The sequence below is a fragment of the Mytilus galloprovincialis genome, chromosome 3 (assembly GCF_965363235.1).
Source record: "Mytilus galloprovincialis chromosome 3, xbMytGall1.hap1.1, whole genome shotgun sequence".
NCBI classification, from domain to species: Eukaryota; Metazoa; Mollusca; class Bivalvia; order Mytilida; family Mytilidae; genus Mytilus; species Mytilus galloprovincialis.
Genome location: NC_134840.1, coordinates 14,547,179 through 14,560,973, shown reverse-complemented (window position 1 = coordinate 14,560,973; position 13,795 = coordinate 14,547,179). Strand labels below are relative to the sequence as shown.

General features: G+C 31.9%; 1 protein-coding gene across 1 annotated transcript in view; it reads right to left on the bottom strand.

The window, feature by feature from the left end:
* The window catches only part of LOC143066213 (uncharacterized), a 64,035-nt gene that overhangs the window by 29,268 nt on the left and 20,972 nt on the right, over positions 1-13,795 (bottom strand). The window contains exon 2 of the mRNA XM_076239212.1: positions 5,494-5,725. Within this exon, the coding sequence (XP_076095327.1) occupies positions 5,494-5,725 (232 nt within the window). The remainder of the gene's footprint in view (positions 1-5,493; positions 5,726-13,795) is intronic.

Genomic DNA, 13,795 nt, shown 5'->3' with positions numbered 1-13,795 from the left:
TATGAAACAAATGCTAGCCACAGAGTCTAACTCAGAGTCTGATTCTTCTATAAGTAGTAGTTCAAGTTCTGATAGTAGTCGGGTAGTAGGTCAGAGCCAAATGTTTTGTCTAGTTCTAATTCTGATAGTGAAACTACACATAAAAAGAAAAATAAGCATAAGAAAAAGAAGGTCAGTTCAGGTATTAAAGATAGACCGCATGATAAAGTTAAAATTAAGATGAACTGGCCTAAATCTGAGCTTAAATATGAGTTTACAAATAGAAAGGCTGTGGAGTTTAGACAGCTAACTATGAGTCAGTTTTGTGCTGGAGAACTAGAAATTATAAGGCATTGTAAAATTAGTAAAAAAGAAAGAGAAGGTAGATTATCTTTATTGAACAAAATTTGTTATTATGCCAGTGAATTTGAATGGTCTGTACTGTTAAATTTTTATGCAGCATGGGTAAAGCTGATTGAAAAAGGTGAGAATGTATGGTCCGATGATACTTCTCTGTTAGAGGTTAGAATGTTAATAGGAAAGAAAGTGTTGAATAAAACAGCAAGTAAATATTCAGATAAATCGTCTGAAAAGAATTTTGATAGAAAAGTTTGGTATTGTCCTTTGTATCAGAGAAATAAATGTAATATTTCGAAGGATGGACATAATTTGGATATTGCAGGCGAAAGTAGATTTGTCCAGCACATTTGTGCCACTTGTTTAAGGGAGGATAAGGCTAAAATGAAACATCCAGAGAGTTCATCGGCTTGTCCTCATATGCCATGACTAGAATTAGAAAAAGCTGTTAATAGCATTGGGAATTTTAATTCAAAAGTGATAGATACTTTTTATCCTGAATGGTTACTGTTAGATTCAAATAAGGACAACATGCTGATTGATGAAGGTGAATTCTCTAAGTCAATGGAGGTTTCTAAATTTGATACTTGTACAGTTAATAATGACAATTATAGAATTTCTAGTAAAAGGGTGGTAAATAAATCTTTACCAGTTCAATCAGCTTTGAATATAAAAATTGATGAATTTTGTCATAAACACAAAAAGTGTTTAATTTGTGATTTGAATGTTAATTCTTTAGATTTGCAGTATTTTGTGGATATTCAGAGAGAAATTAAATTGTCAGGTTTACCGAATTATCAAGGTTGTATAATACCAGTTTTTTCAAAGTTAAAAATAGAATTTTTTAGATCTATGTTAGTTGATTATAATGATCACATTTTGTGTGACTTATTAGACTTTGGTTTTCCTATTGGTTATACAGCAGGTGATATAGTAGATATAAAAAAGCCGCGTAATCATAGCGGGGCCAGAGATTTTCCAGATTTCATTTTGAAGTATTTGAAAAAGGAGTTAGAATATAAAGCTGTTTTTGGGCCTTTTAAAGTGAACCCTTTTATACATTCTTCATTAGTGTTATCTCCTTTAAATTCAGTTCCAAAGAGTACAACAGGTGAAAGGAGGGTAATACTAGATTTAAGTTTTCCTTCTGAAAATTGTATTAATGCAGGTATTGGTAAAGATATTTATTTGGGTGAGTCAGTTAATTTGACATATCCATCTGTAGATGATTTTGTTAATCTTATTAAGGTAAAAGGTAGAAATTGTTCTTTTTTTTTAGAGGGACTTGAAGCGGGCTTATCGCCAAATTCCAATTGATCCTGGAGATATTAATTTTGTTGGATTTCATTGGAAAAATCACATTTTTGTAGATAGAGTTTTAAGTATGGGACTTAGGTCATCAGCTCATATTTGCCAGAGAGTGACTTCATCTGTAGTTTACATGATGAAGCAGTCTGGTTATTTATTATTAAGTTATTTAGATGATTTTGCTGGAGCAGAAAAATCAGAAGATGCAAATGTTGTATTTGATTTATTAGGTAGACTTTTAGACAGTTGTGGTCTTGAAGAATCAGTGGAGAAGGCGAGCTCTCCAAGTACGGTTATGACATTTTTAGGAGTGAAATTTGACACTTCGGAACTTACAATTTCAGTAACAACTGAGAGAGTGGAAGAGATTTTATTGTTGGTAAAGACTTGGTTAAATTTACTGGTTGCTACAGTTAAACAGTTACATTTTGTATCTAACTGTGTAAGACCAGGAAGGCTTTTTGTTTCTATGTTGCTTACTTGGGTTCGTAGTTTACCAGATGACAAATGTGACCATATTATTCCTTTGTTTATAAGGAAAGATTTATTGTGGTGGTATCATTTTTTAAAGTTTTACAATGGTGTTTCTATGATGGCGTTAGAGGATTGGTCTCAGCCAGATGAAATATTGGAGACGGATGCTACTTTGAGTGGATGTGGAGGTTGGTTTCTTGAAAAAAGAGAGTTTTTTCATGTTCAATTTCCTGAAATTTGGATAAGTCGTTCTCAAGTTACGGTGCGACATGTTTACGCCGGACAGACAGACGGACGGACGGACGCAGGACATTTGTATACCATAATACGTCCCGTCAAAATTTTGACGGGCGTATAAAAACCAGAAAAAAAAATCCCTTTTTAAAATATATTTTTCTCTTTTTTCATTAATAAAAAGAAAATCAACAGTTATTCATAGTATTCAACCAAATTTTGTGGATCCTTTACTTAAATCCACATGGGCATTAAATTGATTTTAATCCAACGCAATCATACTACATTGTACTAGGTTTGAACGCTGTTTTCAATTTAGAATTATATATAATAGAAGTTCGACTGAACAAGTGACAACTATACAGGAGATATTATCCATCGGATCACCAGCAGTGATGGTGATAAGAGGCTGACAATGCATTCTGTATATATAATTCGTCTAAACATCAGCCCAACAATGTGAGATCTGTATATTTGCTTTCGCAAATTTTTTGTTCTTCCCTTGCCGGGAATCGAACTCATACTACTGAGATATCGTGGCATCAAATCGTCTTGCACTGTATCCGACGCGCTAGACCCTGCCACCAATTCCTCTTCATACCTTTAATATCATCTCCTGTATTACGATGCTAGATGAAAACTGACGAGGAAAGGTAAAATCAGGCCACCGAAAGCTTTATTATTGTGAAGCCTAGGTGGTCGAGTGGTTTAGCGCGTCGGATACAGTGCACCATATTTTATATATGTTGTTCTCCTCTTATAATTAATGCGTTTCCCTCAGTTTTAGTTTGTTACCCCGATTTTGTTTTTTGTCCATGGATTTACGAGTTTTGATCAGCGGTATACTGCTGTTGCCTTTATTTAAACTAACTAAAAAACCGTAAAGGAATAAAATAAAATGTGAAATGGATTAAAATAAATTGAAATACATCGTTTTATATTTGTCAATATAATTCAAATACTCTGTAAGCTTTTTCAATAGTTTGAAAGCTTTGAATACAATGTTGTATAAAGGACTTTGCTACTTACGGAATGGTGAGTATTCACCAATAAGACGGTTGTAACAAAAATGCAAAGATAAACATTGTAAAAATCCACCAGAGTACAGTTGAATAGTTTACAAAGGTTGTTAATATGTTGAATGGAACAACTATACTATTTCAAATGTTTCTCATGCTGCGGTAAGCCACAATTGTGAGCTAGAGAAAATACTGCGACAGTACTTTGCAAGTATGTGGTGTGATGTGGCAAGGTTGCGTTACAAAAAGGACACTTATTTCTATCATGTAAGATCGATCATTTGGTGTCTGCATGCATATTGTATTATACATACAATTTGAAGCCTTTTAGAACTTGTAAGCTGTGCTCACTCGACAAAAAGCTTCATATTATGACCGCTAGCTGATATTTTACAATATCAATATGCGGACAACCTGCAAATTGATACATATTTAAACAAATTCGCCAAACCTGTGCAACATAAGCACACTATCAGGACTCAACAGCACATAATCAGGACATGTATACCCGTTAAGAATGTACAATTGAAAGACATTGGTACGGGTTTTCACTCGTTGAATTAGTACACCCTACGTACGGGGTGCCGAATGGGTCTCTTGTGGTTTTGTACTCGAAATTCAATTTTGTACGGACAAAAGTGAGTTTTGTTCAACAAAAATGAGTTCAGTTTAACAAAATTTGTAGCATACTACAAACTTAAAATTTTGTCATATAAAATTATCTTTCAGTGGACAAAAGTTACTTTTGTCAATGACAAAATTCATTTTTGTAACACAGACTTTACTTTTGTTACCTATTTTGAAAATTGGGCGACAAGTCAATTTTGTAGGCAAATTAGTTTAGTTTTGGATTCTGTGAACTAATTTGCATACAAAATCGACTTTTGTGACACAAAATTGACTTTTGTGACACAAAATTGACTTTTGTGACACAAAATTGACTTTTGTGAGACAAAATTAACATTTGTGAGACAAAATTGACATTTGTGAGACAAAATTAACTTTTGTGAGACAAAATTGACAAAATTGAATTTTGTCTCACAAAATTGAGTTTTGTCTCACAAAAGTCAATTTTGTGAATCAAAGACTTTTGTGAGACAAAATTGACTTTTGTGAATCAAAATTGACTTTTGTGAGACAAAATTGACTTTTGTGAGACAAAATTGACTTTTGTGAGACAAAGTTGACTTTTGTGAGACAAAATTGACTTTTGTGAGACAAAATTGACTTTTGTTAGACAAAATTGAAGTTTGTCTCACAAAATTGAAGTTTGTCTCACAAAAGTCAATTTTGTCTCACAAAAGTCAATTTTGTCTCACAAAAGTCAATTTTGTCTCACAAAAGTCAATTCTGTCTCACAAAAGTCAATTTTGTCTCACACAATTGACTTTTCTGTTTTAATTTCCATATCAGGTAACAAAAGTCAATTTTGTATGCAAATAAGTTTATATTTGCATACATAGAATTTTGTCTACAAAAATGAGTTTTGTCTACAAAAATGAATTTTGTCTACAAAAATGAATTTTGTCATCACAAAAATGAATTTTGTCTACAAAAATGAATTTTGTCATCACAAAATTGAACTTCTCATAAAACAAGTCTGTATCACATAGTTTTGTAAGACAAAAATGATTTTGTTATGACAGAATTGAATTTTGTACAAAACCACAAGAGTCCCATTCGGCGCCCCGTACTACAGATGTGTTTATAGACAATAGACTTCTTGAACTTGTTTGTTTATTCTTTTCATTACGTATATCCTAATTAGTTATCAAAGGCACCAGGTTTATAATTCGTCTACATAAGACTCACCAGTGACGCTCAGATCAAAATATTTAGAAAAGCAGTACAAAGTTGAAGAGTTTTGAGGACCCAAAAGTTGTGCCAAATAAGGCTAAGGTAATCTATGCCTCGGATAAGGAAATCCTTAGTATTTCGAATAATTCATACTTTGCAAACAGTCATGTCACAAATAAGCTCATCATAGGTTCCTGGCTTTAAATTTTGTATATGACAGACGCACGTTTAGACTTTAAGAGAATCATCAATGCCGCTCGAATAAAAAAAGTTAAAAAGGTCAAATAAAGTACATAGAGGACATTGAGAACATAAAATAACTTACTGTCATTTGTACGTGTTTTAAAAGAGTCGTATGAACTTCGTAAATTTACAAATTTTTCCTTCAATTCTTCTTGACCCGACTCCAAATGGTCAATTGTATGTTTCATTTCTTCCATCTCTTTCTGTGATTGTCTGAATTCTCTCATAAGTTCCTGATTTGACGGATCTAATGCTTTCGATTTCAGTTCTTGGCAGTCTTGTTCCATTTGCTGACCTCCTAGTCGACCTACAGCCTGCAAATATATGGTAGGTATTTTAAATGCACATGATTAAACTAATCGTAAGTTAAAAGAAGTTAAAGAAACAAATAAGTATGCATATGTAGTCTCTTTTCAAATGCTTAACAATTGTGTGCTTAATTTGAAACTAGAGGCTCCCTCGAGCTGACTTCAATATAATGTTCACATTTAACATTAACGGTCTCCATGATTATAGATTGCACTATAATGCATTGCAATCTTATGCAAATATTCCATGGTTTACACAATGTATAAATATGAAGTTAACGCAAAAGTCAAAAGCTACATCTTCAAAAATACATATGACCTTGACATTAATTTAAAGGTCATCAAGCAAGGATCTCATTTCAACAGACCTTACGTTTCTAAAATTTGTGGTTTATAAAATATAATCTCATAAATCTGTTTTTTAATATATCAAAGATTACACTACTATAAATGTTACCTCATCGCGTCGAACAATTATAATTTCCTGTTATGACATGTTGCCACGAACAACTTTGATGAGACGCACAAAACAAAAAATAATATTACCTTGAACCTTGACCTTGATTTAGTTTCTTCTTTGGTGAACACAGGACCTCGAATCAAATGCCCAAGGTATATATTCCTTATGGTTTATGATTTACCTTTACGGTTAATTCAATTATGTCAAATACATTAAAGGAAAATAAGGAGATAACTGTATTGTATTTTAAGCTTGACCTTCGTAAAACGTAGATTTTACTGTCGCAAATTGAGTTTACCTAGCGACGGACTGGTAGAACGTGGAGTCCAACCCCTCAAAATATTTGTCAACGTCCAATAAAAATTATCGTTACAAACTAATTGCATTACAATAAATCTTATATGGAATCTTAAGATCTCTTCGATGAAAATTAATCTCGATAGCTAAAGGTAATAATGAGCAAATATGTAAAAAAAAGACTTTTGTCGTAATCATTTACAGCTGCAAAGAAGTAGTGCACAAAAGGCTTTTACATAGCCAAGTGTTCGATTAAGCGATGTCATTTTTAAGAGCGTATAAACTGTTCGATATCGTATACCACATATAAATACGACATATTTTAAAAATATACAGCAGAAGAAACAAATATGGCAGAAGATAACAAAACAAAAACTCACTATTGAAAGGGTTTCCATGAAAAAGTGGAAAAACCATAAAAAGAATAAGGAATAAATCAATTATTCAAAAAACATAAGAATCGAGAGATTTTATATCAGATTTTTCTCGTTTACACTAGTAACGACTAAAGAACGTCTTTTGTGACCTGACGATATATAAGAAGATGTGGTATGATTGCCAATTAGACAACTGTCCACAAGAGACCACAATGACACAGACATTAACAACTATAGGTCACCGTACGGCCTTCAACAATGAGCAAAGCCCATACCGAATAGTCAGCTATAAAAGGCCCCGAAAAGACTATGTGAACCAATTCAAACGAGACAACTAACGGCCATATTAATATAAACAAAAATGAACGAAAAACAAATATGTAACACATAAACAAACGACACGGCTTCCTATTTTCTACATTGACGTCTGATGCTAAAAGAAGCATGATTAAAAATCCCGCTTCTGCTGTTGTGTTTTTAAGTATATATATCTATAATACTAAAATAACGAGTTCCAATTTGTCAGCCGTCATCGGGTACAAACGACAAATCAAAGAATTCAACTGTATATATAACTAATATAGGACAATGGTGTAGATTAAAAATTACACCACTCCAGACCCTTTTGTTCTCCACATAATTAATATTGCCAATAATTAACAAGTTCCGGGTCGAATCCGATACCAATAGTACATTCACCTATTACCTATTACCTTATCTGTACGTTCCGCATCTGACAAACGGTGTATTTATGATTTTGCTACATACACGGGTCATAATCACAGGGTTGACACTACTAAATTCAACCATTGTCAAATTGTTCCCTATTGTAGTGTTTTAATCAGTAAGACTTTCTAAGATAACAATACGAATACTAAAAATCTGGCCTTAAAATAAGGCGTATAGGTACAGTTTTCAATTTGTTAGCGGGCATGACGTAAAACAGCGAATAAAAGAATTCAACTTTATTTACAATGCTGTTGATTAAAAAATACTCCATTCCAGGACCTTTTGTTTTCCAAATAATTAATATTACCAATAATTGATAAGTTCCAGGTCGACGGGTTCATACAAAAAGATTTCGAAAGCAGAGAAAACAGTGTATCTTATAATCGGCATGACTTTATCAGATGACAATACCAATACTCAAATAAGGCTTACGCATAATTATATACTAAAAATGCAGTCACGCGGACCCGCGATATCACGGGTGTGTTCTAGTATATCTATATATACGAATCAAATCTACTTTAACATAAATAAATAAATAAAATAAATAAATAAATAATCTTTATTTCAAGAGGATGATCCCATTAGTTAAAACTAATCTTCCTGAGAGTCCTCAAAATAATAATAACATATTTATAAGTACATAGAGTATTATAAAGTTATATTATACACAATATACAATTGTATTTAAATAATAATGAAAAAGCATACTAGTATTAATTTGCACAATTGATGAAAAATTTGTAACATTTTGTTTTAAAAGATACAAGTGTATTACTCATTTTTATTTCATTTGGTAAACTGTTCCATATTTGAGAACCTGAATATGTAAATGTTTTCTTTAAAAAATTTGTTTTTGGTTTTGGAAGATTTAATAGTTTTTCATCAGCTGAACGTAAGTTATAATTTTGATTATCAGTAAAATGAAAATTTTCTTGTAAATAGTTAGGAACAATACCATTTAATGATTTAAATACAAGTATTACCTTTTGGTATTGAATGCGTTTTTACACATTTAACCAGCGTAAACTATTAAACAATAAACTGGATGATGTAATTATGTCAGCTTTTACTATAACCCTAGCAGATTTCTTTAATAACTTATTAAGTTTATTTATTCCACTTTCACAACAGCTTCCCCATATATTGCAACAATAATCAAATAATGGCAGAATATAAGCATTAAAATAGATAATACGTATATGCATAGGTAAATATTTTCTTATCTTTTGTAATAAATTGATTCTGTTTGATATAGTACATGACATTTTATCTATCTGCTGATTCCAATTTAGGTTTTTGTCAATATATAAACCAAGAAGTTTTTCACAATCTACATTTTCTATTTGTTCATTTGAAATATTGATATCTAAACTGTTTCCAGTTGAACAAAGTCTTTGTTTTGAACCAACAATCATTGATTTACACTTTTTGGCATTTAATTTCATACAATTTTGCGAACACCAGTTTTCAATTACATGAATATCATTTTGAAGGTTAGAAGTTAACTGAAGTAAATTATCATCATTAGGTTAATTTTCTAGCCACTTTATACATATTCTAAGGCCTGGTATTTCTTAATCATAAGAAATCTGATGGACAAGGTATAGTTTGCAGTTGTCACTACACACAGGCAGACATATATATTAAAACTGACGAGGAAAGGTAACACTCGGCCACCGAAAGGTTTATTATTATGAAGCCTAGGTATTCGAGTGGTCTAGCGTGAGCATGAGTTCGAATCCCCGCAAGGGAAAAACAAAATAAATGCGATGACAAATGTACAGATTTAACATTGTTGGGCGGATGTTTAGACGAATTATATATACAAAATAACACAGCCTTGTATCAACATCACTGCTGGTGATTCGATGGGTAAATCTGTTGTAGAATTGTCACTGTATCAGACGTACTTATAAATATTATTGGTAACATAGTGTGCTAGTGACCTAATACGGTACTATATATGGGGTCAGTAAATTCCATATGGGGTGAGAGCGAAGCATGAGTAACTAATTTATCTTACCGACTATCTTAACGTGTAAAATTTAGACTAGTGACCTATCAGAATAATCAAGTCTTCAGTACAGTTAGCATTTACATGATTAAGAAACTGCTTCCTTTGATCCTACAAAAACAGATGCCAACAATGACAACTCGTTAGATTTAAATGTGTTTTATGAATTTATTTCACTTAAACATCACTTTCTTCGTTTGTTGAAACCTTTAAGATTTTTTTCAGTACTGTTTTGTTTTTCTAAAGGGACGTAATACATGTTTACCACTACTAACCGTGTATGAAATAAGCCCCGCCTCCTTATTACCTTATATGGAATATAAAGGGACGTAACTCCACTACTAACCGTGTATGAAATAAGCCCCGCCTCCCAACTAACATAATATTAAATATACACGGTTTCTACGAGGACGCTTTTAACCAATCATATTCCTAGAAATGTATAGGAGGTCAGATAAGGTCTGTGACTGTATATTGTATTAACTTGTAGGATCATTTACAATAGATATTTCAGCTGATCTGTAACAATTCCATTATCATCCCTCCTCCGAAAATAAAATTTGTCTTAACTGGATATTGTAGGAAAAAACACAGTATAACTCTTACAAAGAAAATTGTTCGTCTTAGCAGGGTGAAATTTAAAAGCGCATGAACTATACGATATACCATATGAGAAATATCTAAGCGACATATTGCGAAACAAATATTCATCACAAGAACAAAATTAGGCGGAAGAAATAAAAAAAATAATCAGAAGAAATTCAATAGGTCTTTCCACAGAAAAGTGGAAAGACCTAATAATAATTAGAATAAATACAATAGGTTTTTCCACAGAAAATAGGAAAGACCTAATAATAATAAATTTAAATCAATTGCTTTAAAAAAGCCATTGTAGACGGTCTTATCCCCTCTCAAACATGGTTTGTTTGGTGGTTGGTTGGGTGGTTGGTTGTTTGTGTGTTTGTTTTATATGTTTTATTCGTTCAATGAATGTTAAATGTCTACCAGTCGATTGTTGAAACTACAAGAAGAGAGAAAGAAAGAAAAGAAACCCACAGTAATAGAAGAAATATGTTTAATAGTACCCCCTCCTATTTTTACCCCAAATAAAAAGAGCGGAGGGATCCAAGTTCTCATTTTCTTACAAGGGTCCGTATCATTATGTTGGTTAAGCTACTATATTTAGTTTGGAAAGTTTTTATTCTATTTCAGGTCCTGCGCGCGTATTAGTCACGCACCATATTGTAGCATCACGTGACGAGGCTTTATAACAGCGAAAACGTTTTTGAATTGGTCAAAAGATGTTTCCATTCGACAATGGTTCGGTAGCTCATTCCAAATTATAGCGAAACGATCTTAAGCCATACCTAGTAGTTAGAACTCTTGGGAGTACTGCATTCTAATTAAAATATTGATTTCTGATTACGTTATACTATGTATAGTATAACCTAATCAGACTGAGATTTATATTTTAATTAGATTGGAGAGTACTGCTGTTTCCTATGATCTTAAATCATACTTGTTAATTTTCATACCAATCAAATAATGAAGGTAGCTCGAACTTTTTTTGTGAATTATTTTAAATGCTTCTATTGCAATTGTTTTTATTCTTCTTATTTTTAAAGATGGTAATTTAGATTTTTAGCAGTTTTTTGTAAGGACTATCATAATCCTCATAAATGATTTTAGAGCTCTTTCTTGAATTTCTTCCATTTTAAAAGATTTTTTTTTCACTACAGTAGTGCCAAATTACTGGACAACTATAGTTAAAATTCGAAAGAATGAATGAGTAGTATGATGTTAACCTACCTAGCCTGTTTAAATATTTACCCATACGTTTTAGAATATTTAATTGTCTTGATGCCTTTTTATAATTTCAGATATATGATTGTTAAAATTTAAGTCCGAATCTATAGTTATTTCAAGAAACTTTCAACAACTTTATCTATGATACAGTGTTGTCATCAGCATAAATGATCATAATTATAAATGGTGCTTTTTTAAACAAAATGAAATATGTCATTTATGAAGACATTGAAAAGAACTGGACCAAGAATTGACCCTTAATAACATACTATCCCATTTATTTCTTCTTAGGTTGAGACGTAGGACATAGTGGAATGACAGATCAAGAAAACGGAGCTTATTTTACAATTTTAATGGACCGGCATACCTGCAGGCTAACAACGATTAAGCCAATACCTTAAGCTAACTTTTTTGCCCGGTCGTAGACATTTCATGTGGTGCAGTTTTTTTTATCAAATGGAATGAAAAAAGACATTTGATTGTTTTTGTAACATTTCAAGATGGGAAAAAAAATTGAATTTTGATACTTTTTTTTGTCTTTTGACATATGATTGTTCATTTTATACAGAGTTTTTTCTTAATTTTGTTCATTTTCACTCAGTTTAGGGGAAGCACACTCTGTTTTATTTAAATGAAGTGGTTACAACATTTGTAAATTTAGATTACAATGATAATTTCATGATTTTCAGAATTCAAATGTTTTAAACTTCCTATTGTAAAGTTTCTAAGCCATTCCAAGTCAGTATTTCTTATGAATTAACTTTAATGAGGATTTTTAACTTTGCATTTAATTCAATGAATATGAAATGCACCTCCTCGTGTTTCTGATGCTCATTGAAAGATTGTAAGTTTAGAAAGATTACTACAATCTTTCAATGAGCATCAGAAACACGCAGTAGGTCAAATAGTATGGTTAGGTTGAGTATATATATGTTTTCTGCTGGACTTTAAGCAATAAAATGGTTCAATACACGTTGTATTATCTCATTTGATTTCAACTTTATTTGTTTTGCTCTACGATTTCTTACTTTCTGCAATCATGTCGGTAGATGAATAAATCTTTAACGATAATCTTTAACGTTTAAATCAACAACAATTTCCTTTCTTTATTAATTGTTGGCCTAAGATATTCAGCTTTGAGCGTTCCTGATCTAGAAAAGCACTTCGGTCGTAACTTTTAACGTTTTGTTTCCATTTTTTTATCGTTTGCATGACGATCGTATATTGCCTTGTATCAATGATTTCAGTTCTAAGTATTGGTACGGTAGGAAATCTGAATTCATGGTGTCCCAATGAACGTTGTGCTAGTCTGGAATGTGGGAGGTTGTCGATATCTTTTTACGCCGAAATTAAGAGTAAGATCAATTATTGGTAGCCTGGAGTCAGGAAATTTTTATAAGGTATCTACATAAACTCTTCATAGATAGTTACCCGGGTGTAAATTTTGTATTTGCGCCTGACGCGCGTCAGATTAAGTTAAATTTAAATCAAATTAAGTTTAAAAAAAGCCAATAAAGTCAAATTAAATTAAAAAGGCAAAAACATAAAAATAAGAAACGTTAACATCCAACTTATCGTTCTGGTTTTGTAAAAGCTGAACACATTCATCATATTTATTATAAAAGTATACCATAAACATTATTTCCAGCCTTCATATTTATGTAAAAGTTGCCGCTGTACATTATGCCCCCATCTATCCATTTGTAGGCGTCGGCGTTTTGAAAATTAAAAAAATATTTTGAATAGTTTATATCAGCGATAAATGGGAATCTTATTTGGGAATCTGATATATAAATATTGTCACTAAGGGGACCTGATATATAAATATTGTCACTAAGGGCACACTTTATTTTTATTTTTTTATTTTACTTGAGCCACGAGGGGCTTCAATAATGGTACATAAAAATATTCTGAACCCCAGTTTGATGGGAAAAAAATCTGTGCAAGCAGAGGACAAAACAAATATCTGAATCCAGATTTCCCCCATACCTTATAGTGTTAAATTTTGAACCAAATAATTTGATCAATAGCGATAAAAAAAAACTTAATAAATTAAATTTTAAGCGCTTAGCGCGATTTTTTTTTCACTTCAGTAAAACAACTTTTGAAGTTAAATGGTTGCTCCCTTAGACAACGTTTGAACTAATGCTTTTAAAAAGTATATGCATTTATCATATACGTAGCTCCAATAGGGGCTCTAAATCAACCTCAAAAAGTTTTTTTTTGTATCAAGGGATATCATTTTTCCGTATTTGTTATTTATGCATTTTTAAGTTATCGTACGATAATCAACTTTGATCAAAGTAAAAGAACACAGGTACGTCAAATCAGAACGGGACGTGTAAAGAAAGTGCCATGCTGTCAGCTGCATGATGGATTTTTCCATTTTT